The 26,403-nt window shown below is 32.1% G+C and overlaps 1 protein-coding gene and 1 pseudogene across 1 annotated transcript; both read right to left on the bottom strand.

Moving 5' to 3' along the window:
- LOC117912392 overlaps window positions 1-8,891 on the bottom strand; it is an 11,089-nt pseudogene extending 2,198 nt beyond the window's left edge.
- LOC117912391 (glutamate receptor 2.6-like) lies at window positions 3,873-4,736 on the bottom strand. The gene is made up of 2 exons (XM_034826960.1): window positions 4,210-4,736; window positions 3,873-3,991 (listed from the first exon to the last, which is right to left on the bottom strand). The coding sequence occupies exons 1-2, from the start codon at window positions 4,475-4,477 to the stop codon at window positions 3,975-3,977; spliced, it is 285 nt and encodes a 94-aa protein (XP_034682851.1). The 5' UTR covers window positions 4,478-4,736; the 3' UTR covers window positions 3,873-3,974.
- Window positions 8,892-26,403: the final 17,512 nt, after the last annotated feature.

Below are 26,403 nucleotides of genomic sequence, written 5' to 3'. Positions count from 1 at the left end.
ACCTTTCTAGCCAATAAACTGTTATTATAATTTTTGGGCCCAAATTTTATATTATTGTAAAAAAAAACTTTTAATTATCATATATGTTGAGGCAAGTATGTTCTTATAATATTTTGTAACTTAATTAACTTACATTATTAGTACAAAAAAGAATTATTGGCATTCACTAATTTATTCCGTAACAATATGAGGAAATAATAAATTGTGGAATAAGTAAAGATTAATAGCATTTTCTGCATTATAATTATCTAAGACAAATATAAATTTGGTGATTAATTTTATATAATAAAATGAATTTCATAACAAAAATGTAGAAACCTTGTACATTCAACTATTTAAATATAAAAATTGAATCAATCACTTTAAAAAATATTTTAGTTAAATTTTCAAAAGCAAAATTAAATTTTAATATTTAGAAACCTTTGGATTCAAGTTTATTTCTTACATATTTGGGAATGTCTAAATCTTAGGTATCGTTTTTTGTTGCACATTCTAAATCCTATTTAGTTTTTAAAATGTTATTTTTCCGTTGTGAATAGGATTTAGAAAGCCTTAGGAAGATTTTCATGCACCTAACTTAATCTTGGATAGGAAATGGAGAGATATGGGGTTCCCTACAACATCAACCGTCATGAGCGCTTGAGCACCAAAAATTTTCCAAGGGTGTTAGATGCAACTTTTGTCATGCTAGATACATAGCTTGATCGATCAAGCCATTGGATGCACAACTCTATGAGTCGAGCCTTTGGATGTAGTTTTCAGTGCTTAAGTCCAATACCACTCAATCGGTTGAGACACTCAAGCACTAATCTAGTCACTCAAGCATTCATGTAGATTCCTAGAATCCAAGAGTTGTTTTTCAGACTTTCAATGGCTGTTTTTCTCCTAAGTTTCCAACTTTCTAGCAAGATATTATGCACGAACCTCTTATGACTTGTCAAATTGCAAGGTGAAGGGATCCACCAAGTTATTTGCAGAAAGTATCTTCTTAACTAATATATCACCCTTTTGAATTATCTCATAAATCAGATCGTGCTTCTACTCTATGTGTTTACCTTTCTAGTGGTTTCTTAGTTCTTTAGACGGTGTCATAGCCATCAGTTGACATTTATTAATTGAGAGAGACAATTATGATAATACCTTTGTATGAAGCTTCGTGGCAACCCATATGATAGCCTCTTCCTACTAATAAAAATTAACCTTACCTTCAGTCTTTAAACCTCAACACATACGAGCTGAAATAAGAAAAACAAAACAAAACAAATTTTATGTAGTTTGGTTACTAATGTAGTCTTTATATTCACTAAATACACCAACACTTTAAAATTCATTAATTAAATGAAGATAAAAAGGTTATAATAATAAAAGCTCTCATTCTGCTTTGGATTATGGTTGCACACTTTTTTTTTTTTTTTTCACTCACTAATAAAATCTCCTCTCAATTACAATCACATGTTTTTCCTTTTCATTGGCTAATGAAACCTAATTAAAAAATAACTATAGGTTCAATCATTGCAAGCTCAGTGGAGAGCTCAATCCCAAACATGTTCTATGTAGGGTCAAAAGGTTAATTCAAGCTTTACTATTCAATATTATTTTTCTTGTATTCTACTGATTTGAGTTCCAATACTCAGCTTCGCCATGAAATCATGTGTTGTTGGAAATATTATGGAACATGTAGAAGTTCACATCTTTGGCAGTTAGCTACAAGATATTTCGAAGTTACCAGCGTTTGATGGTAGTGCTTGGCATGCATTTAGATTATGTTTGTACCAAATGTAAGGCAAATATTTTCTTACAATTCGCTGTCTTGAAGATAAGACTGAGCAACTTATAGTGAAAGGACGTCATCTTGGAATTTTGTCTTTTTCTACCCACACATGCTATGACTCCAATGGGTCTAAATCCTAATTAATAAGCATTAAATAAGAGTAGTTCTCTCTCTCTCTCTCTCTCTCTCTCTCTCTCTCTCAATTTTAGCATATGCATGGCTCCCAAAAACTTATGATGCAAGTAATGTCTTGGTCTTGGAATCTAACGGGTCTCGTATGTCATTAGGTGTAAGAGCATTGACTGATAAGGAAAAAAAATACAAATTAGTGCTTTGCTTCACTCATTACACCTAAACAAAAAGGAGAAAGAAAGGGATGAGACGGAGAATATTTATATCATTTCATCCATCTTGAGACTATAAATTAAAGGGGTCACAAGAAATTAAAGCTTTTGATTTTCTTGTTATTCTCATGTTGAAAGCCCACCAGAAAATACAACTTGAGCGGAGGAAAATTCAGCATTTGCCCTTTTCCTTTATCTTCTTTCAAACCAAGTGGAGAGGATTCTTTTTTCAAACAGAAGTTTTTTATGATAGATACAGATGAACCTGTGTCCAAAACAAGTAAGCAATTAACCACCCCAAAGAGGAGGTTTGTTTGTTTCCTCAAAGTCCCATATTAATTTTTTATTTTGAGTACTGCGTATGTATAGATAGATCAGTAGAAATATAGGAAATCTGAGATGAATCTATCATTTTATTTCACTAAGAAAATGTCAGCCATGCATGCAACTACTCCAACTAAGAAACATAGCAAAATTAAGAAAAATGAAGGGGGGGAAGGGCCTTTTTGTGTTGAACATTTTCTAGTAAAATTTGTTGCTATTTTTGTTTTTTAAATTCTCTTGATAAGTTTCTTTAAATGCTTTATATACAAGTTTTAATAAAAGTTTAAACATTTTTTTGACCAATTCTTCGGTAGTTAATTTGATCACTAATCATAACTAATGTCTAAAATTAATTAATTTGCTAAATGATAACTAAGGTATCCCCTCCCCTCCCTTAACAGAATTTCGTGGCCTCTGCGTATAGATGATATCAAATATATGAGAAAACTAAAAGAGATTTATATGTTCAAATTAACTTGGAAATTTGTAGGGATGAACCCTAAATAAATGATAATGAAAGGACACTAATGAGGTTGAAAAAAATTACTTGCATTCGTTTTTTATTCTCATTATTTTTCTTTTTTCTTTTTTCTTTTTTCGTTTTTCTTTTTTACATGTATTTCATTAATATTTTGTAATTGTTGAGATGGAATAGTTACCTCTGGTACCTAAGAAGCTAGTTGCTTGTGTCATTCAAATACCAAAATGATGAAGTTAAAACAATAGCAATAATCGAAATTATTTCTCTTTCAAAAGAAAAAAGTATTGAAAAAGAGAGAGCATATGGACAATGACAAGTGCTACTTGTGTTTGTAGAAAATGACCTCCTTAATTCTACTATTTGAAAGTTGTATCGAAGTTTACTTTTAATCAATGGATTAAGCAAAGTTTGAATTAAAAACTAATTTATACTTTGTCACATTGAGTTCTATTTATTTATTTAATTAATAGATGACTTTAGAGATGAAACCAAATTTTAAAAATACAACTTGATTAAAAAAAAAAAAAATCCCCATTTTATGGTCAATCAAGCCAATAAAACACAAGCAATTAGAGCATACAATGTCACTTCTTATGCTTGACTATCTTCTTCACAATAGTATTAGTGAATTGAATTAATATAATTTGAAACTTCTTATATATCTTGATTCTTAAAACTACTTAGAAAGAGGCAAATAAGAAGCCTTGGGCTTTAAACTAAAAATTTTGATTTTTCTTTTCTCATTAATTTATATTTTGTAATGAATATGTGATAATCAAATATCAAAATAAAATTCGATCATACAAGGGACATGTGATGTATATGGAAAACCACATATAGAATATACTACAAACTTTATAAATGTAAAATTCATGAATTTAATTGATCATAGAGCAAATCTATTAGTTCTAAAAGAACAAGTACACAGATTTACCTAGACTAGATGCTTCTCCTAGAGGTCTTGCAAAGATCAACACCTCCTACATTGTCTTCACATCCATGACATGGTACCTCATAGCCCTTAGTTCAGTCTTCAACATTTTGAGGGATGCGGTCAACACCATGATTCAACTTCAAATAAGAGTTAGACTCTTAAGAGTATTATTAATTCTTAAGAGCATTATTAATACACAGAAGAATGATGATAAGAACAATTTAAGGTGTGTGTTTGTTTTAACATAATAAGGTATATTTATATGAAGAAACTCTAATAGGTTAGGTCAGATAACAACACTAAATAAAACTTAATTACTACTGTGAGAGAGCGAGAAGAACAGAGATAAGAGTACCTGCTGCAGCTGCACCAACAACATCTCTTCTGGAGTCTCTAGTCTTCAGAACGTGACTAGTCTTGTAGTTACCATGAGAGGCATAGAAATCTGCGAGGACCATGGGGATGCAGATCAGACCCATCTTTCCTAGCGATGTATCAAAGTCAAGGACCAGTCCCACATTAACTGGGATTGTTGTGTTCTGCGCCATGGCCATTTCTATAAAGAGTCTCCATAGGGAGAGAGAGAAAAAGAAGAACCCCAGTTGAGCAAGGTCCTTTCTCATTTTTGAACTACATTTCGGATTCTTGATGGTTCACAATAATGCAGAATACAGTTCATTTATAGGTCCTAGAATTTGGAAAAGCAAGAATCAGAAGCCTAGAAGCGAAGGCACTGTAACAAGACCCAGATGCATAGTTGTGAATACAAAACCCAACCACCACTTCTTGGCCGGTCAAAGATTGAATCTTTTAAAATACTAATTAAATAAGAAAACGGAACTTATATATAATGATGAAATCATGATAAGAATGTATCCTTATAAAAGTTCTTCCATGGAAACACACATTTTAGCTTGCTTCTTGCGGTAGCATTTGACCCAGTAAAGTCATAAGAGAGAGGTTTTCTTGATGAACTCCATGGAGCTATTCATCGCCTGTAGCATGTAGTTGAATTCCAATAATATTCACTAGTGTTAGGTGGCAGTTGGCAGTACTCGCATGGTGATAGACCTATCATCTTCTGCATTCGGACGCATGGAATTTAGTAGGTTTATGATGATATGTGGCTACCCTTGGAATGAAAATGATAATTTTTAAATTATTTTTTAAATAAAAATTATTTATTCTCACAAAAAATTACATAATTCAGAATTAATGAATTATGTTACACAATAATGAGAATAGGCAATAAAAAAAAATAAAAAAAAAGAACATATAAATTTACTTGAAAAACTTTTGACCAAAAAAACCATAATTAGAAAAAAAGGAAATCCATTATATTAAAAGAATGGTACAAGAGGGGAGAGCCCTTCACTATCATCACATACCTCCCAAAAAATCTTATAATTATAGTTTTACCACATATATCATACCGTAAGCTTTTCAAACAGGAACAAAAGAACTACACTAAAGAATAACCTTGAAAATGAATATATGTCTTTACATTCCCTCCATTGATCAAGATGTTGTGTGTGGGGAAGCAATGTCAACCACAAATATTGATTTTTTTTTTTTTTTTTTTTTGCCTGTAAAGCACAAGAAGTTGACCTGTTGCGTTAGGCAACAATAAATTCGTAAATTTGACAGAATTTATTGTTCATAGCAAATAGTTGGCATTGAACAATCATTTAACTGAAATGCGTAGGGCTATAGCACAACAACATTTTTTTTTTTTTTTAATTCATGATTGTGGGTAATGGTGCCACCGGCATAAGGACCACAGGAAAACCGAGTTGATCGATCGGTTATTCAATTACAGGCGGTCTTGTTTGCTCGTGATTTATATTAGCAAGCTCACATTCAAACAATATATGTGGAGACATCCGCCGATTTGGACCGACTGGATCAGCATGTCCAGAAGAAGGTGTTCCTTGTTCTCCGAAGAAAGCAAAATTGCTGTGGGTTGGGATCAAAAGGCTCGATGGACTTGGAGGGAAGTTGGTGTAGCTGCATCCATGGATTTGATGCCGCTTGTCTTGAAGTTGATCACTTTTTCTAAAAGTATGGGACCTAAGATCTTTGTGGTCAAAGCGTGTCACCATGGCTTTAAATTTTCTCCATATGGAAGAGGAGGGACCTAAGAATCAGCACCACAAAAAGCCATATGATCACCACAAACCGAGCCAAGTTGTTGACAATTCTCTCCTCTGTTAACAAAATTTAAGAGTGAAATGGAAAAATCAACTCCAGAAAATCAATATAAAGACAAATATATATAATTTCTTAAACATAAAAATTACCCTGAAATTTACTTGCATACTGTATGGAATGTCCATATATTAATAGACGTTGTAATAATGGGAAACAAGCAAGCAGGCCATACTAGAAGTTAGTTTCGATTGTGTTTGAGATGTGATCAATATGCCTCGTATCACGAGTATTTGAATATTACAAGAGTAGATAAATTGCTGGATAAAATTCAAGGAGGTGGAAGAGAAATTACTCTGAGCAAACATCAATGTTGAGAATGAAAACCAGAAGATAGTGCCAACTTGATGTGAACGAGGCCCTCTGAAATCTTTATTTACTCGATGTTCAAGAACCCAAATCACAAAGCCAATGAATACAAAGAAACAAGAGCTTGTCACCCAAAGGTCCCAAGTAAGTGGCTTCAAGAAAACCCATGCATTTTTTCTTCTTCCATCTACGATGGGCACGATCATTGACACCCCAGATTCTGTGTGCGGTAGTGTAAAGTCTACATACAAGGACCTGTTCGCTAGAATAGTAGTATCTCCCACCACAGCATCATACTTCTGTTCACAATAAACAATGGGGCATTCTGTTATGTATTACGGGAAAATATGCTGCAGGTTTGGTTTTTATTTTGACAAACTCCATCATAATTGAAGCTAAACCTAGAGTTACCACTATGCACCAGGAAAGGTAAAGAGTTCGATTAACTGACCTGGAGATATACTTGATATATCAAATCGTTGTAATCACCCGCTGGATCGCCATCGGGCGTCTGGAAGGGACTGTACTCATAAGGAACAGCATATGGTAATGCTGCCATCACTGCATCGAAGACTGCTATGGAAAATCCAGTGACCTCCGTTGCGTTAGTGCTAGGATCTCGTGTCACCTTTACGAATTCACCAAAACCCTTGGTGACTGGTACTCCTATTCTCATCTTCTTCTTATTGGTGGGAAGGACCCAACCTTTAGGAACGGAGGGAGATTCTCCTGGCCATACGATTGTTCCTAGATTGGCCTTGGAAGTAGAATGTAACTTTCTTACAGTTCCATTCTCTGGTGTCCAAAATCCAACCCCTCTTTCCCCTTTGCCGATCACATTGACTACCTGAAAAGCTGATGAACGTAGTTGCCTGTTCAAAATTTGAAAGTGTCCACTGAAGCCCTTAAATCTAGTACTTAACAGTGATTGGAGAAGACTTGGACCAATTTGGGAGACTCCTACAGTATCAAGATCGGTTGAATTTCTGTGAGTATTAGACTTTTGGAAGCTGAAGTTTGTTGGCCCAAGTTTTTCAACTGCCATGACTAGCCCAGAAGCAGCATCATAAGCCCAGAGTCCAAAAATGTTCAGCTCAAAGCTTTCATTGGTTGGATATTCTTGTTGGATTTTCCTTTTCCATCTGATTTTAAAACTTTCAAGCTCTTTCGATCTTGGAACATGAGGCTTCACGCCCAACACTCCTTGCATTGAATCAATGACAGATGGATCCAAAGTACTCAAGATATCAGTTAACCCATCAGTTAGAATCCAAACATAACCTTCTTTCATCATTCCAATCTCATTCGCTCTGGTGAAAAGCCGAGGGCCTAGAGGTGTAAGCACGTGTACAATGAAAACTCTGGTTGGCATCGTCATCAACTTGTAAAGCTCTTCGAGGATTTGATCATCAGTGGCTAATGGATGAATGACGCTCCTGTAGGAGATACGGGTGTCAATCTCTTGCAAGGCATCAGTAAGATATGGTATAACTCCAATTCCGTACTCGTTGTCCAAGTAAATGAGCACCACTTCTCTCCACCCAAAGGCTTGGACAATTGCCCTTATAGCTGGTACTTGAGCTGAGTCATTCAGTGTGGCTCGGACAAAATATCTACTCCGGACGGAAGAAAGAGAAGGACTAGTTGCAGAACATGAAATGATGGGCACATGAGCCTCATCTCCGAGACCAATCACAAAGTTGGCCTGCATGGAGGTTGCTGGTCCTATGATGACTTGAACTTCCTCATTTTGTAATAAATCTAGAGCTGAATTTCACAATAATTAAAATTTAATGATTCTAAAGTTTCATTCAATTTCTACCATGATTTCTAGAATTCGTGAAAAAATTATCGATCTTCTTGTTATACCAGAAAGGTGGATCATATATGTTAGAGATTTTCTTGGAGAAAACATTATTATTTTTTTTTATAAACCTTCCACTCTACATCTCATTATTTCTTAATACCATAATAGGTCATACGCGTCACTTTTGGTAACTTCCCATGCTTCTCTAAAATGGCCACAAAAACAATACTATTCACAATAATTCCATAATAACATTATAATTAAATAGCAAAATTTTTACTATTCATATTTCAAGATAATGTAATTTTACTATAGAAAAGTTAATTTGCAATTATGAAGAAATTAAAGAAATAATTCCTCTATAGAAAAAATGAAATCATATTATATCTTAAAGGTATGAGGTGGTCAAATTATTTCCACAGTTAATGATCAGTCCCTCATCTAATTGATAGATCCTATTTTTGGAAACTCTGAACCGATAAAATCCCAACATCTCCCACACCTGTGTCTGCTCATATATTTGAAAATAAAAGGGCAAGTTTAAACTTTTGCTTCCATATTTCTCAATAATGGATGGACAAATATTCTAAGTTTTATGAAACGAGAGTACCTGCTGCAGCTGCACCCACAACATCTCTTTTGGAATCTCTGATTTCCAGAACCAGCCTAGTCTTGTAGTGCCCATGAGAGGCATAGAAGTCTGAGAGGGCCATGATCCTAGTGTTCATGAGAGGCTAGTGTTCATGATCCTAGTGTTACATTGTATTGCCTGTTTTTACCTGTTACATCGCTTTTTTCTTTTTCTTTCTGGTTTTATTTTCTTGTTAATTTGTTCGTTTCCAATTCCCATTTTCTTTCCTGGTCTGTTTGGGTTCCGAGAAAATGGGATTCGTCAGTGCTTTGCTGGGAATTATTGGGTTTGGCGTTGGAATCCCCTTTGGTCTTGTTCTAGGTTATTTCATTTTCATACACAATGAGCCCCAAGATGTAAAGGTAATATCTGTACGCCCTTCTTCGTAATTTTCTTTTCCGAAACATTTTGATGAACGAACTCTTTGCCTGATGTGGGTATGTTGTTTGATGGCAATGTTCCTCATGTTACATACATTGTCTTTCATGGGTTATTTCTTGTTTCAGTATTGGCTTTGAGGTAAATGTAGTTCACCAGAGTATTCTTAGTATCTGACTGTTCTTTCTGATCCTGAATTTTGATTTACTTTTTCTTTTCTGTTTTGGGATTATGTTGTTTACTGTAAATGGTTTTTTGTTTCCTTTTTTCCCCCTTGTTTACTACTTTAGATAAGTATGTCTTGTATTGTTGATTGATCCTTCTGTGATTCTGTCTCCAAATGAAAATACATCACTGTTATTTGCCCTATTCATCCTCGGGCAAACATCAGCTCACAGTCAAATTCCAATCATGCAAAGGCGTTATATATGTGTATATATCATGGATACACCATTGAACACTAGGATACCCTTGTCCCCAAAGATCTCTTGTAGACTGAAGAGAATATCATATGTCATGGCATAAGACACATGTTGATGTTGCAACATGTTATCTAAAGACCAAAGTATGATACACTTAACCTTTTGATCCGCAGTATGGCATTTGAAGTAAATTCATAAGTTACCCATTTTAATTCTTCATATGTGAGAACTATGTCTAGATTTCTTTTGTAATCCACATTGTTAGATGTGATCAATTTATTACTTGTAAAAATGAAAGTGACTGAATTATACAACATGATTGTTATATAGAAATTAAACATGCATTAATAATTTAGCATTCACCATAAAATAAATTATATGATCAATTTAGCAAAATATAGAACTTTAAGGACTACATATCTTTTGTGAAGTATCAATTTAGCATTCATAAGAATCAATCATATATTGGGTAGGTCATGATTTTATTACCGGGTAAAGACCCTCTCAAATTGATTTGATCTTGTCTTATTTAACCCCAAGCTAAGGGTAACATACCACTTATATTTTAACTCTTAGACTATGCAAGTAGGACCATGTTGGTTGATTTAATTATTTCATATCTAAGTTAAGTGTATCATTGTTATCCTTAAGATCAATGTTACAAAGTGAAGAACTCCACCTTTTAATCACAAATTCATTAATTTGAATAACACAAGGTATAAATGAATGAGTATTTATAAAACTTAGTCTAAAAAATTCTAATATTTTCTTAACAATCAAATACAATTAAAAATCCTAATTATCATTTAGTTACCAATTTTTAATTCATTTTAAAATATAAAAATCTTAATTATTATTCAATGACCAATTTCTTTGATATTTTTTAAATATTTTATATGAATTATGTAAAATAAAAGGAAACATAATAATAATTGTTATAAATATTTTAATATGTAAAAATAAATAGAATTAATTAACACTTAACAGTATGCAAACATGAATAAAAATATACAACTCACCATTTAATAGTATTTAGACATTGCTAAAAAATAAATTGTCTAAACACCCAATAATGTTAAACCTTATTTAGATATAAATCAAATTCAAACAAAAAAAATATATTAAATATTTAATAACATTCATCTTCATTCAAATTTAATTCGAACTGAATTTATTCCAATATATTTCACAAAAAAAAAAAAGAAACTCTAATTATTGTCAAAGATTAAAGGGTAATCATTTTCTTCTTTTCTTTCTTCCCAACATGATTCTAAAACTCTAAATATTTCAACTACTTCATGATTTATAAATTTAGATTAACCATGTAAAGTTGTAACTTTGAAGAGTTCTTATTGGAGACGTTCGGAGTCCATAACGATTGCACCAAATATCCATATAACTTGCATGTCCTAGAAGCAAAAGCAGCCATATAATATCAGATTTAGCGTGGTCCGTAAGAGTGGGAACTGTACAACTAGATAAGATTTCTCATGTTGAATTCAGTTACCTTGACCAAATCAAAGTATCTTTTGTGGGACTCACATCATTCTACAAACCATAAAGAAGATGATGCTCCTTTCACAACAAATTTCTAAAGAAAGTCGCAGTCAATCCTATCAAACCAACAGGCGATTAAACAATAGTCTTGTCATTTTAATCAAGACTTCAAAAAATACAATGTGATATAATAAAGTATTAGCTATTGTTTCTTTGATAATTAAGAAACAAAGGGTAGCTTATAACAAAAAATCATAGGTATCCTTCATGGAAACTCGTGTCATAGCTTCCTTGTCGCGTCAAAAATAGACTATTTCTTCAATCTTCATAACTAGTGGAGGTGCTTAGTTGTAGTATGATATGGGGTTGAATCTCTATCAATCTTTATCTCCAGCTTCTGGCATGAGAACCGCGTATAAGCTGGTAGGAAATTTCAACATTTCCAGCTCTTGATGGCAGCATTTGGCAGAGTTTGAGGTTATTTTTGTCCCAAATGTACAACCATGAGAGCAAATATTTCCCTGCATTTCCCGCATTTCAGGCAGAGACAGTCAAAACTCAAAGACTGAAAAGCCTAGTGTAAACCGTAGACGCATCAACTTGGAATATTAATTTTTCGACAAAACACTAGATAACCTCCATGTGATAAGCATGGAATTGAGGGTTCAATATCTTTGAATTCATGTAATATTGTATTGGATAGTCCAGATGATGAAGCACAAGGTCTATGAAACTCATGAACTTTAGATAAAATATCAGGGTCTGAGATCCAAGTGTTGAACTTGAGTTCCAATCAGAGAAAAGAAACTGGAAATAAGATTCACTTGGCGTCTTGGTAGGGCATTGATCGTATATCGTATGTTAGATTAATTAATTGTACTTAAGAGAGAGAAAGTATGAGAAAAGGAATATGGGTATTTTCTTTTTTCCTCTTTTTCTTTTTCTCTGTTTGTTAATGCAAGGAGACTGACCAGAGGAAATTTAAAAATAAATAAATAAATATATATATACCATTTCCCAGCTTGGACACCTTTAAAAGAGCTGACTCCTAAACCATGGTTCAAAATAGTGATATCGGTTATTGACTTGAAGGATTCCGAGGAGTATCGATCTCAACGTCTCGGCTCGGTATCGGATAATACACAAAATAAGATAATTAAAAAGTTCAAAAAATTATAAAAAAAAATTATGTAAGTTATCATAAATAAGTATAATTAGATCAGCTCAAAAAATTAATAAAAAAAAATTATCTTATAGTTAACATCTTTTTATTTCCTAATGTAATTTAATTTTACCATATTATAAGGTAAAAAAATTATTCGATATAATAGATTAAAAATGATTCAAATATAAATATAATTTTTATAACATACAAATATAATTATTGATTTCCTAATATAAATGTGTTATTAAATTACTTGTTCTTTTAAAAATGTTTGTTTTAAATAATTATTAATTTTTAATATAATTTAGAATATTAAAAGACAAAAAATTTATATGGTATAATAAATTAAAAATGATTCAAATGTAAGCAAAATCTATCATATAAATACATGCTTATAAAGTTGATCAACATAAGAATGCATTTTATAACATCTATCTTATTACCATTAAATCTCTTGTTAATTACAATTTTACTTTACCAAATATGGTTAACAACCACCCGACTGCAAACCCACAAAAGATGTTCTCCCCCAAAGCTCTCCCCCAGTGGTCGTCGTTGTTGTCGCCATCATCAAAGAAGGAATGTAATTTTCAGTCCACTCAAATCACGCGTTGATGAGTCACCAGTCGGCACCAAAACTCCCACACTCCATCGAATGTGGTGAGGTAATCGAGCTCTCATCCATCTAATCTCTCCTCTTATAGACTTCAAAGGAAGTCATGATTGGGTTAAACTTGAATATTTCTTCTTCTTCTTCTTCTTCTTCTTTAATCTTCATGAGACAAGATTGACGGGTTGAAACTGAAAATCTTAGAATCGCGGATTTCACCCATTATTGAAACATTTGCGTGAATCTATGATTTTTTTTTTTTAATTTTTTATCTCTCTATTCTGATTCAAAAGAAAGAAAAATATATTTGATTTGAATTAGAATTTTTTTTGTAACTCAACCGATTCAACCTAGTTAACTTGGAATCTCAGTCGTTCCAACCGAGTATTACGGATTCGGTGTCGAGTTATGCATAGAATCGTATCTAGTCTCATACTCGTCGCGATAGCTGTTGAGATGAGGAATAAGTAGGGGATAAAGAAAAGATGTGAAGGATAGTTAACTGCATAAGTAGAATAACTAGTTTTTTGCTAGATCAATCCAATTTACTCCATCACAATCACAACAACCTCACCAAAGCAATTATAAACCAAAGATATATCAATTAGGTGACACTGTATATACCATGAAAAACCTCTTAAAGGAGGGACAATTGTCAATATTTTTGCCTTAAAACTCATCTAATTCTCAATATAATTAAACTTTATATATTTTTATACATCTTTGATTTAGAATGAAAAAATAAATACTAAAATAATAAAATTTGAATTAGAAATAAATTTACCATAACTTTTTAAATCCAACTAATAAAACAAAAATAAATTAATTACTATGATAAATTCCCATGAAATTTCTCAAATTATGATTTTAAAACATAATTCATAGTCATCTAAATATCCAATAAAACCCATGATTTCAAATAATTTTGAAAAATTCAAGTTAGAATTTATGTTTTTTTAAAAAAAATTGAAATTCTAAAAAATAAATAATTAATCTGAATAATTATTACATAATTCAATCACAATTCCATAAATAAAAAATGAATCACATAACACCTAATAAGTAATAAATGAAACTTAACCTAGAAAATTGTTATATTTTTCTTAACAAATACACATAATTAGAAACCAATAATTACATGGTTAGAATTTAATTTCTTCTTTTAAATTCATCATCGTGTGGGTTAAATAAAAGGAAGATGAATAAATAGATACATGAAATTCAAAATTTGTTTTTGAATTAAATTGTTTAAAAATAGAATGAAAATAGTTATCCATTCAATTTGAAATTCTTATTTTTTACTAATAAAGTTGCCTATAAATGGCAAGCTCTAAACTTAACAATCTTTTCTTCAGAAGGTTTGAGTTTCTTCATATCTCTTCTATTTTTTCTTGATGAAGTTCTTCATGGTGCCCATCTACACCTAGAATCTGTTACTAAGATCAATAATTCAAGTTACAAAGATCTTTTGTAGGTATTTATTTGGATTATAGTTTTGATTTTTATCTTACATCGGTATCATAGTTAGATCATGCTTGTTTTTGTCTCTATTTATATTTATTTATTTGAAATAAATAAATATTTGTTTCCATTAATTAAAGTTTTTTTATTGTTTATAATAATAATAATTGTCCAAAAGTTCAGGTTCAATCTAAAAGTATAGGCCTTAGCTTGCAAACACAAAAATGGACTGCTTAAAAGTGCAGGACCAATCCAAAAGTGTAGGCTTAAGCATTCAAACACAAAAATGGACTACCTAGAAGTGTAGGTCCAATCCAAAAGTGTAGACTTAAGCATTCAAACCCAAAATTGGACCGTCTAAAAGTGCATGCTCAAGCATGCAAAAACAAAAAAGGTTGCCTAAAAGTGCAGGTCTAATCCAAAAATGTAAGCCTAAACGTGCAAATACAAAAGTGCACTTCAGCTCAAGGGGCTATCCTATTCATTAAAACAATTTTGGTTATAGAGTTATTGAATTCATGGACTACTTATATTTTTTAATGCATACCATTTTTATTTTCATATCAATTGTTTATGTGGGTTAATGTTTTCTTGTCCAATATTTTTGAATTGGACTTATATATATATATATATATATATATATATATATATATATATATATATATTCTTCTTATTATTATGGTGTTTGTGAAATAAGGTTAATTAATTTACTAAAAACACCCAAGAAGGGGGGGTGGGGATAGGGAGATTGCAAACACTGATTTTATAGTGATTTAGCGCATTCCACTTATGTCTACTCTCCTCAAGCTCCTATCGAGTAAGGATTCCACTAAGTTGAAACTTCAACCAAGCTCCCAAGTTTTTATAATTGGATTCCTTGGCTCCAATGAACACTACAAGCAATCTTTCCAGTTTTATCCTCAAACTTGAAGCTTAACATCAACCTTACTTTAATAAATGAGAATTTAAGATCACTCAATCCTAGCACAATTAATGAGCGAATGAAAAGAAGTTAGAATGAACAACAAGGGTGCACTAGATGAGCTTGCAAGTGAGAGATTTAATGTATTAAGAAAGAAAGAGATATTTAAATGTGAAAAAACTAGTAGGTAAGAAGTTAAATGCAAGTATTCTTTATGCAATAAATGAATGGGAACTCTCTATTTATAGGTTTCCAACCTCGGACACCAAAAAGTTCTCCAACAAGCCTTTCTTGATCAAGCTTCGATAGACCAATTGACTAGTTGTTGGTCATTATATATTATTTGGTAGGTGATTGTTGTGGGCTTCACCAAACCTCACTATGGAAGAGGTGCTCCTCAACCTGGAAAGGGTTTCCTTTAACTAAGAAAACAATCCTCCTAGAAGAAAGAGAAGATTTGGTGCACCCTTTGACCGGGCCTCAATCGGGAAAAGGTAATCGATCAATCTATTCCCTAACTAGTTAAGTTAGCTCTTGGCTGATTAGTTTTAGTCAAAAACCTATCCTTTTTTATTTCAATTTTTTCTAACACTTAGACAATAACTTTAATCACTTTTCTAAAAACTAGTTGAGAGGTTTTTTTCCTAAGGTTTTAAATTTGAACTCAAGTTTATAAAAACATTACTTTTAAAGCTTAAAACAAAGTATGAAAATGATGCATGGATGAATTTGAACTTCTAAGTGCACCTAAGTGAACATCTTACATAGGATTTCTAAGCTTGAATAACCTTCATGCACACTCCATCTTGCACTTCTTTAATCATTTGATGATTATCTTGCTTTTCCATTTGAATTTCTTGATTAGTACTCGAAACTTATCTTAATTTTTACTCATTAGCAAACTAACCATAATTTGTTATCATCAAATCGTGATTACGAAAACCCTTGGGCTAATAGTGTTTTTTTTAAGGAATATTGCTTTCTTTAAAAAACAATTAAAATTTTAAATTAGTTATAATGATCTAGTTCACATTCAATGAGAGATGGTTGTGAGCATTCTAGAATTTTTTTATCTCATTATGTTAACAAGAATATCATAGGCTAATTTGAAATTGAAAAAATTATGCTAATGTTATACTTTATATAATAAAGGTTTGTTGATCCTATATAAGAGAAAAGGGTGTGCAAGCTTGTTAAATCTGTATATGGATTAAAACAAGTACCAAAATAATGGTATGAGAAGAAGTTTGACAACATTTCAATGTCATGTCGCTTCAAGATTAATGAATGTGATAAATGTGTCTATGCTAAGAGAACACCAAATGGTCATGTAATAGTATGTTTGTACATGGATGATATTCCAATTTTAGGAAGTAATAAAACACATTATTATAGCTTCCAAAAATATGTTAATCAATCATTTTGATATGAAAGATATGGGTATAGCATATGCCATATTAGAAATTAAAATATTTAAGACATCTAGTGGACTAGCATCATCTCAATTGTATCACATTTAGAAAATGCTTAAAAAATTTATAAATAGGAATATAGTCCAACAAAGACAATAACAAACATAAATCTACACTTAGCTAAAAATAGTAGTCAAAATATATCTCAATTAGAATATTCTCGTATAATTAGGCAGTCTAGTGTATGTCATGAAATAACATGACTAAACAAAACTTATGCATTCAATAAATTGAATAGATATACAAACAATCTAGGAAAAAATCATTGAAAGGAAATAATTAGTGTTCTTAGTACCTAAGATATACTCTAAATTATGGATTTCATTAAATAAGATATTTGACTATACTAGAGAATCTAGAGATGCAAACTGGATATTTGATAGAAAGGATACCAAATCAACTAATGGATATGTATTCACAATAGGAAGAGGAGATGTATCATGGAAGTCTTCAAAACAAACATGTATTACTAGATCCACAATGGAATTTGATAAAGCAGAAGGATATACCATGTTGGCCAAAACTTATCCTTGTTATAAGCTTCATTATGATAATAAATCATCTATTAGAATGACATAAAATAGCATATACGATGGTCACTTTCATCATATACATTGAAGATATGACACAATAAGGCAGTTACTTTCAAATGGGGTAATTTTCATTGATTATATTAAATCAAAGGACAACCTTTTGGATCCACTTATTAAAGTTTTGTCAAGAGATCAAAATAATTGTTCATCAAAGGGAATGTGATTAAAGCCTATGACCAAGAGTCATTATAATGGTAACTTAACCTAGTTAACTAGAGATCCTAAAATATAAGTTCAAATGGACAACTAAGTCATGAATGCCTAAGACAAGCATTAGAGAGATAATCTCCTACCTATTCCTATAATGAAGTAGTGTTATCTACAATGTGAACTAGATTAAGCTTTGTTTTTAATGAATCGTACAACTTGAAAAACCAAATGAAGTGTGATAAGATACTCTTAATAGGAATCACCTATATGAGTGTGAAATAAGATCTTTTTTATGAGAAGTTTAAAGACTTAAATTTTCTAGAGTATCATAAAAAAACTAGAAGTTGTTTAGGTCTAAAATGAACACAATCATGAGAATCAATGAATTCCATGAAGGAGTTGTATGAATACTATTGTCTTGGTTTATAAAAAAAGTTAAACAATTCAATACATTGTCATCACTAATTAGCTAGTAAATTTGATATTATTCCACTAAGGAAGGTTCAAAGCCACAATTATCTATCTTGATGTAACTTCTTTCCAAATAGTATTTTCTCAAATCTCTATCTATCATTTGCATATAACAAGTTAATTTCCATTCACAAGGAGAATTATTGGAAAAATGGGTTTTTAAATATTGATAGAAAGAAGAGTTATGCTACGGTACCGAAAATCACTTTTTGGTACGTACCATACCCACTTTTTTAGGCTAAAAGGATTAAGACACATGGCATGCAAAATAAATAAAAAATTAAAGAAAACCAATTATTCAGGCTACCCAACCGGTTGCCATGGGAATTAATCCCATGCAACACACATTGTTAACATCTATTACAATGACCAATTATAAAATCATGTTTAATGTAATTATTTCGTTTTGGGAATTTTTTTATGAAACAGAAAAATAAAAAGAATTTTGGAAAAATAAATTGTAGTTTATTTATTTTTGTAATATAAAGTGATTAAACCCAAGAGGTAAAGACAAAAATTAAATTTAAAATAAACAAAAAAAAAATCAAAATAATTTCGTGATATAATTTATAAATTAAGGAAAAGTAAATTTAAATTATTTTAACATCAAATAATTTGTTGACAAAATTGGATGAATATTTGAAGTGTGAAAAGCAATATAATTGGTCATTGTGAGGATTCCTCACATTCTTCGTACCCTTACTAATGAAGTCCCCAAAATTTAAAAAAAGTTCAAAGGAGTGGAGAATGAGAAGGGTACAAAGAATGTGAGGATTCCTCACATTCTTCGTACCCTTGCTAATTTTTAATATTTTTAGATTTTGATTTTTTTCGGAAATCATTTGACCACCACCTAAGTGTAATGAACCTATTTAAATAATATCCAAGCCATATAAAGTCCTCAAAATTTTAAAAAAGTTCAAAGTGGAGAATGGGAAGGGTACAAAGAATGTCAGGATTCCTCACATTCTTCGTACCCTTGCTAATTTTTTAGTATTTTTAGATTTTCATTTTTTTAGAAATCATTTGACCACCTCCTCAATGTAATGAACCTATTTAAACAGTATCCAAGCCATCTAAAGTCCCCAAAATTTCTAAAAAGTTCAAAGAAGTAAAGAATAGGAAGGCTACGAAGAATGTGAGGATTCCTCACATTCTTTATACCACTACTAATTTTTTTAGTATTTTTCGATTTTCGATTTTTTCGGGCAACATTTCAACACCTCCTTAGTGTAATGAACCTATTTAAACAATATCCAAGTCATATTAAATCCCAAAATTTTTTGAAAACTTCAAAGAAGTGGAGAATGGAGAGGGTACAAAAAATGTGAGGATTTCTCACATTTTTCGTACCCTTGGTAATTATTTAATATTTTTGGATTTTGACTTTTTCGGAAATAATTTCACCACCTCCTAAGTGTAATGAACCTATTTAAACAATATTCAAGCCATATGAAGTCCCCAAAATATTAAAAAAGTTCAAAGAAGTAAAGAATGGGAAGGGTACGAAGAATGTGAGCATTCCTCACAATCTTCGTACCCTTGCTAATTTTTTAATATTTTTTTATTTTGATTTTTCCGGAAATCATTTGATCACCTCCTAATTGTAATGAACCAATTTAAACAATATCCAAGCCATATGAAGTACCCAAATGTTTTTAAAAAGTTCAAAGAAGTGGAGAATGGGAAAGATACGAAGAATGTGAGGATTCCACACATTCTTCATACCCTTGTTAATTTTTTTAGTATTTTTAGATTTTGATTTTTCCAGAAATCATTTGACTACCTCCTCGGTGTAATGAACCTATTTAAATAGTAATCAAGCCATCTGAAGTCCCCAAAATTTTTAAAAAGTTCAAAGAAGTGGAGAATGGGAAGGGTATGAAGAATGTGATGATTCCTCACATTCTTCGTACCATTGCAAGTTTTTTTAGTATTTTTGGATTTTGATTTTTCCGGGAAACATTAGAATACCTCTTAAATGTAACGAACCTATTTAAACAATATTCAAGTCATATCAAGTCCCAAATTTTTTTTCAAAACGTAAAAGAAGTGGAAAATGGAGAGGGTACAAAAAATGTGAGGATTTCTCACATTCATCGTACCCATGATAATTATTTAGTATTTTTGGATTTTGACTTTTTCAAAAATAATTTCACCACCTCCGAAGTGTAATGAACCTATTTAAACAATATCCAAGCCATATGAAGTCCTCAAAATATTAAAAAAGTTCAAAGAAGTAGAGAATGTGAGGATTCCTCACAATCTTCATACCCTTGCTAATTTTTTAATATTTTTTTTTATTTTTCCGGAAATCATTTGACCACCTCCTAATTGTAATGAACCTATTTAAACAATACCCAAGCCCTATGAAGTCCCCAAAATTTTTAAAAAGTTCAAAGAAGTGGAGAATGGGAAGGGTATGAAGAATGTGAGGATTCCTCACATTCTTCGTACCCTTGCTAATTTTTTAGTATATTTACCTTTTGATTTTTCTATGAATCATTTTACCACCTCCTAAGTATAATGAACCTATTTAAACAATATCCAAGCCATATGAAGTCCCCAAAATTTTTAAAAAGTTCAAAGAAGTTGAGAATGGGAAGGGTATGAAGAATGTGAGGATTCTTCACATTCTTCGTACCCTTGCTAATTTTTTAGTATTTTTGGATTTTGATTTTTACAGGAAATAATTTTACCAACTCTTAAGTGAAATGAACATATTTAAAGAATTTCCAAGGCATATGAAGTTCCTAAAATTTTAAAAAAGTTCACAGAAGTGGAGAATGGGAAGGGTATGAAGAATGTGAGGATTCCTCACATTCTTCGTACTCTTGCTAATTTTTTTAGTATTTTTTTATTTTGATTTTTCCAAAAATCATTTAACCACCTCCTAAGTGTAATGTACCTATTTAAACAATATCCAAGCCATATAAAGCCCCCAAAAATTTTAAAAAGTTTAAATATTTAGATAATGGGAAGGGTGCAAAGAATATGAGGATTCCTCACATTCTTCGTACTCTTACTAATTTTTTAGTATTTTTGGATTTTGATTTTTCAGGAAATCATTTGACAACCTCCTAAGCATAATGAACCTATTTAAACAATATCCAAGGCATATGAAGTCCCCAAAAATTTTAAAAAGTTGCATGAAGTGGAGAATGGGAAGGGTACGAAGAATATGAGGATTCCTCACATTCTTCGTACCCTTGCTAATTTTTTAGTATTTTTAGATTTTGATTTTTTCGAAAATAATTTGACCACCTCCTAAGTGTAATGAACCTATTTAAACAATATCCAAACCATATAATGAACCCAAAATTTTTAAAAAGTTCAAAGAAGTTGAGAATGGGAAAGGTACGAAGAAGTTGAGGATTCCTCATAGTCTTCATACTCTTCCTAATTTTTTTAGTATTTTTGGATTTTTATTTTTTCTGGAAATCATTTAACAGCCTCCTAAGTGTAATGAACCTATTTAAACCAATAACAAGGGATAAATGAAGCACAAAATGCTTAAAATCATATAGATAAGCAACTTTGTAAGTGAACCAAACCATTGATGGTTTCCAACAAAGGAATTGATTTGAGTCATATCATTAGCATCATCAAGAATCACTAGAACCTTTATTGAGCAGAACCTGTGCTTTATCTCATTAGTGTCTTCGTCAATATTGCTTATAAGTGCAATATTTTCCCCTAGTATATCTACAAGAAGTTATCTTCCTAATTGAAGTAATAGATGGTTGTCCTCTACTTCAGAAACAATGGAAAGAAAGATGACAAGTTCAAATTGGTCATCAATTTTTTTGAATCCTAGTTTTGCTAGAGTTGTCTTGCCTATTCCAGCAATGATCCCCCATTCCTATCATGCGGACATCATTCGACTTCATACACAGTAGTGGCCATCAATATGTAAGTGAACAAAATCACATGAAAAGATGGGAAATTAATTATGAAAATATTGTGTTTTTCTAAACTTTATTTTCCAAGTTTGACACCACTAAAAACCTAGGGATTTGGTTTAAAAAAGAATTGAAAAACTCATTTTGGGTGTATGAAAACAAGCTTCATAAATTTAGAGAATGTCATTTGTTTTCCTAGTCTGACACCACTAAAACCTTGGGATTTGGTATAAAAAGAATCAAAAAACTAATTTTTGGTGTGTGAAAAAAAGCTTTATACATCTAGAAATATATGGTGTTGGTCACTATAAGACTTGTGGGGAGCTAGGTCCCAAGATAGGTAAAACCATGCATGCTTCTTTCATATGTAATGGATTATTAGTCTGATAGACTTGTGCTTTGTACATTTTCAAATATTGAGATAATCTCTGTAAGTAATTTTCCACATCTATCTTATGTCCCTTATGTTGATTGAAAAGCCAATTTGGTGTCTCTACACACACCCACACCAATTGAAAAGTTGTTGATATATCAAATCTATACTAATTCTCTTATAGAGGTAATGAAGAAGGAAAAATTGATTTGATTGAATCAATCAAAATATATAAGACCTCAAAATTATAGTTTGGGATCTATATAGTATTTGGGCTTAGTTTTGTCCACTACCAATTTACCCTCCTTCTTAGTAGTTGATTACTACTCAAAAAGTGTTCTTTTATAGCTTGAAATTAACTGTTTTAAACACTTTTGAGTAGTAGTTAATACCTTTTAACTCAATTGGCACATTAAAGACCCTTGCAAGTGTTACTAATCAGTTTTTGGCAAGTTTTGGTGTTTTTGGTAGCTTTTTTATCATTAAAACAAGCCAAGAATGAGGGAGAACTTTGTGTAGTCCATGGCAAAGCAAGTTGAAGCTCAATTACATGAAGAATTCAAGCTTTGGAGCTTCATAGCCCTTTGCCAAGCCAATCAAGTATGCAAGGAAGAGAATTAGAGAAGAAATCTAGCAACCAGCAATTTCGCATGGCTATGCGAAATTTTCGCATAGCATGTGAAATCAAGAGGAGCTTCAATAGCTGCAGGACAGAGAGCATGAATGAGTGAAAGAAATTTCGCACCTTGTGCAAAATTTCACACACCATGGGAAACCAAGATGCAGCCATGAAGGAATTTCGCATACCATGCGAAACTTTGCATGGTATGCGAAATCTTCCTGTGTAATCTCCAGATATTTGTGCATCGACCCCGTTAGATTTTTATCTTCAGATATTTTGTGTAATTTCCTAGTTTCTCCTTGTAACCAACCTAGATATTTTCTTTTATATCTTTTTATATATTTTTTAGGTAGCAGAGATATATAAGGAGAGATATGTGTGATATTACGATGGATGTTTTTATTAAACACTTGTAAAAATTTCCCGTAGTAAGAAATATACAAAGCTTTTGCTCTGCCTTTCCTTCTCATTTTGTTTTCACTTTTCTTGCTAGCCAAACAACCTCTGAGGATGATTTCTTAGGGGATGAGTGGCTAGATTTTAAGTTTCTTGGAGTGATGGAAGTTAGGTGAAGGACCTGAGTGCAAAGGTGGGAGTTGTCCTTGCTTTAAACGATAGTAGTTGTTAACCATCAATGGTTTTTATTTCAAGGTTTAGCTTTAAATCCCTGAGAATCACCTTGAATGGCCCATACTTGGTAAGCTTTTCGGATTCCATGGATGTTTATTACTAGATCCATGGATGTCTATTAGTTATCATTTACGATCCATTGGAAGGTGGTTCAAAGTGAAAGTCTTTAGTGGTTGAAGCCATTAATGGGAAGCAATCACCAATTCTCAAGAAACCTTTGGATCAAATCTTAATTGCTAAATATAAAACCGGTTCGGGAGATAACCATCCTTTATGTTATTATCCCCAACGCGAAGAGAAGATTGGGAATTTCCCCCTTTGCCTAAGGAACCTGAACCTAGTGGCCTAAAACTCCAAGAAACCCTTTTCTTTGAAATTAATTTTAGTTACTATTTTTGTTTGGTTAACTTAAAATCTACCTTTTCCACCCACAATTACATTTTCTTTTAAAGCTAACTTTCAAAAGGAAAAGCCCCATTTCAGTACCTTGACTAATATCAATTTTCCATGAAAACCCATCCTTGTGGATGATCCTAGAGCCACTATACTATGCTAGCTATGCTACTCTAGTGTATGGTGAAATAGGTTTATAAATTTTGTTGATGACACCCGTCTGGGACGAATCAAATGGCACAATTACCTTTGGACCCACACCCTTTTGTAGTGAATATTGTTTTAAACTTTCTTTTGACTTTGCCATGAAATCTTCTTTTTCTACTTTTGAAAGTGCATTCCACTTCTTGCCCATTTTTTTCCTCAACTACATTAATTGGTCACTTACTTTAAATTCTAATTTTAAAATGTAATTATATTAGCCACAACAATGTTACTCCTTACATCATCATTTATCCTTCTCTTTGATCATGGCTAATCGATTGTTACTACAAAACAATTTCAAACAAATATAACTATAACAACAACAAAAAAAAATACATAAAAAAATATATTCTTTTACATATTTTTATTTCCCTTACTAGTAATGTATCCAAGCTATGATAGGCCTCTTTGGATTTCTAACAACTTCAACACCATCGCATTCGCTCCTAAAAATTAAATCAAATCATTTAAGTTGATTTTTATAATATGATTTCAGATATAATAAATCAAACATACTTTCACCACCACATTATCTCAACATAAGTTTTTTTCACATTTCAATAAATTTTATATTCATATCTTACTACAATCAATCAAATACCAAATAAAATACAAATATCATTACCACTACAAAATCCTCCCTGAATCTCTCTACATTTTAATTGGTGACAAAATTAGCATATAAATTTTTTTTAATGTTCAATTATGGATCTAACCACATTGTTTTTCATTAATGTGATCAATCCATAAATCCAATAAAACACATGAAATTTAAGGATACAATATTGTAAAACACATCATCAATACTCACATTTTTTTTCTTAATATAGAACTCGACAAATAATTATGACACAACCACCTTTTGATTAAAAAAAAAAATTGTGTCCTTTTCACCTTTCTTTCTCTTAGTGCTACACATCGTCTTCTTCTTCTTCCAACTACGTCTTCAATTCGAGTCTTCAAATCACAAAATTTAGAACCTGAAAACACCCCTTACACCTCTTAAACAAAATATCAAATATGAAGAAAATACAAGGGTTATGAAGAGAAGAAGGGGAGCAGGAATATCGCATTCTTTACTTCAAAACCCGAAAAAACCCTAAATATGAAAATTAAATATGGACATAAACAAAGGAAGATACAGAGAAAAGAGAGAACTCGGAAAGATGCCACACGAAATAGCTAGAATATCTCACCCGAAAACGCCCAACAACCGAAAACATCCAACAATACACGAAGACAACTGAAAACACCTGAAAATAACAGTTGATGGAGATGAGCGAAAAACACAAGTACCTGGAGAAAAGTCGAGTATGGAGAAGAGAAGAAAATATGGGGAAACTCAGAAAAATGGGGAGAGAACAGCTACTCGACCCGATTGTGGAGGATGAATGGAAAAGATACTAAATTAGGGGGGGAAGGGGGGGACGGGAAAAAGGGGAGAGAACAAGTGGGGGAACAACTACCCGGTCTGGCTATGGAGGATGAATAGAGAAAATAACAAATTAGGTGAGGGGAAAACGGGAAATGAGTGAGAGAATAGGATGGGGAACAACTACACGACAGGCTATGGAGGATGAGTGGAGATGAGAGCACGGGATAAGGGTGAGAGAAGCTACACGACTGACTATGGAGGAGATTAGAGCAAATTAGGGGGGAAACGGGAAAAGGGGGAGAGAGGGGGGGAGAACAGGAGGGGGAGGTAGCCGGTTTTTTTTTTCCTTTTCATTTGGATGGCTGAGATTTAATTTGTTTCATCCAACGGCTAAAAAAAAACGAGGCATGCTACCTTCGGAGGCATTGTAGAATTCTCCTAGAAAGAATACTTTGAGTGAGCCTCATAAATATTTTAAGGCGGGGTCATATTGGAATGCATTCATCACCATGAGTAGATGAACATAATTTGTTTATATGTTAAAAACCATTTATGAGTGAATGAAAAATTGCACTAAAAAATGACCTAAGCATTAATGGAAAATATGATAGAAGAAAGTAACCCTACATCTGAAGATTACTAGCTAGGAAAGGACTTCATAAGCATTTTGTAATGTTTAAACAAAATATAGGCTTGAACCTAGGCTCATATATGCTTGGGTTTAACTAGATGGGAGTGGGCTTGGGCCTCACCTTGTCTCATATGCTTTTGGACGTAACCAGAAAAGCCCAATGGCATGAAAGTGTTTTTTTTTTCCAAAAACTTTTTCCATTTAAGATTCAGATTGTCTAAAATAGATATGAGACGTCTTTTTTAGATAGATGTGACCCTTGTCACCCTTTGGTGGAAGCATCTCTTCTAGGGGCAAATCTCCATCTACAAAAATAGACCCCC

This window comes from Vitis riparia, chromosome 4, assembly GCF_004353265.1.
Source record: "Vitis riparia cultivar Riparia Gloire de Montpellier isolate 1030 chromosome 4, EGFV_Vit.rip_1.0, whole genome shotgun sequence".
Taxonomy (NCBI): Eukaryota; Viridiplantae; Streptophyta; class Magnoliopsida; order Vitales; family Vitaceae; genus Vitis; species Vitis riparia.
The sequence above is the reverse complement of the archived record's forward strand: the minus strand, read 5'-3'. Positions and strand labels throughout refer to the sequence as shown.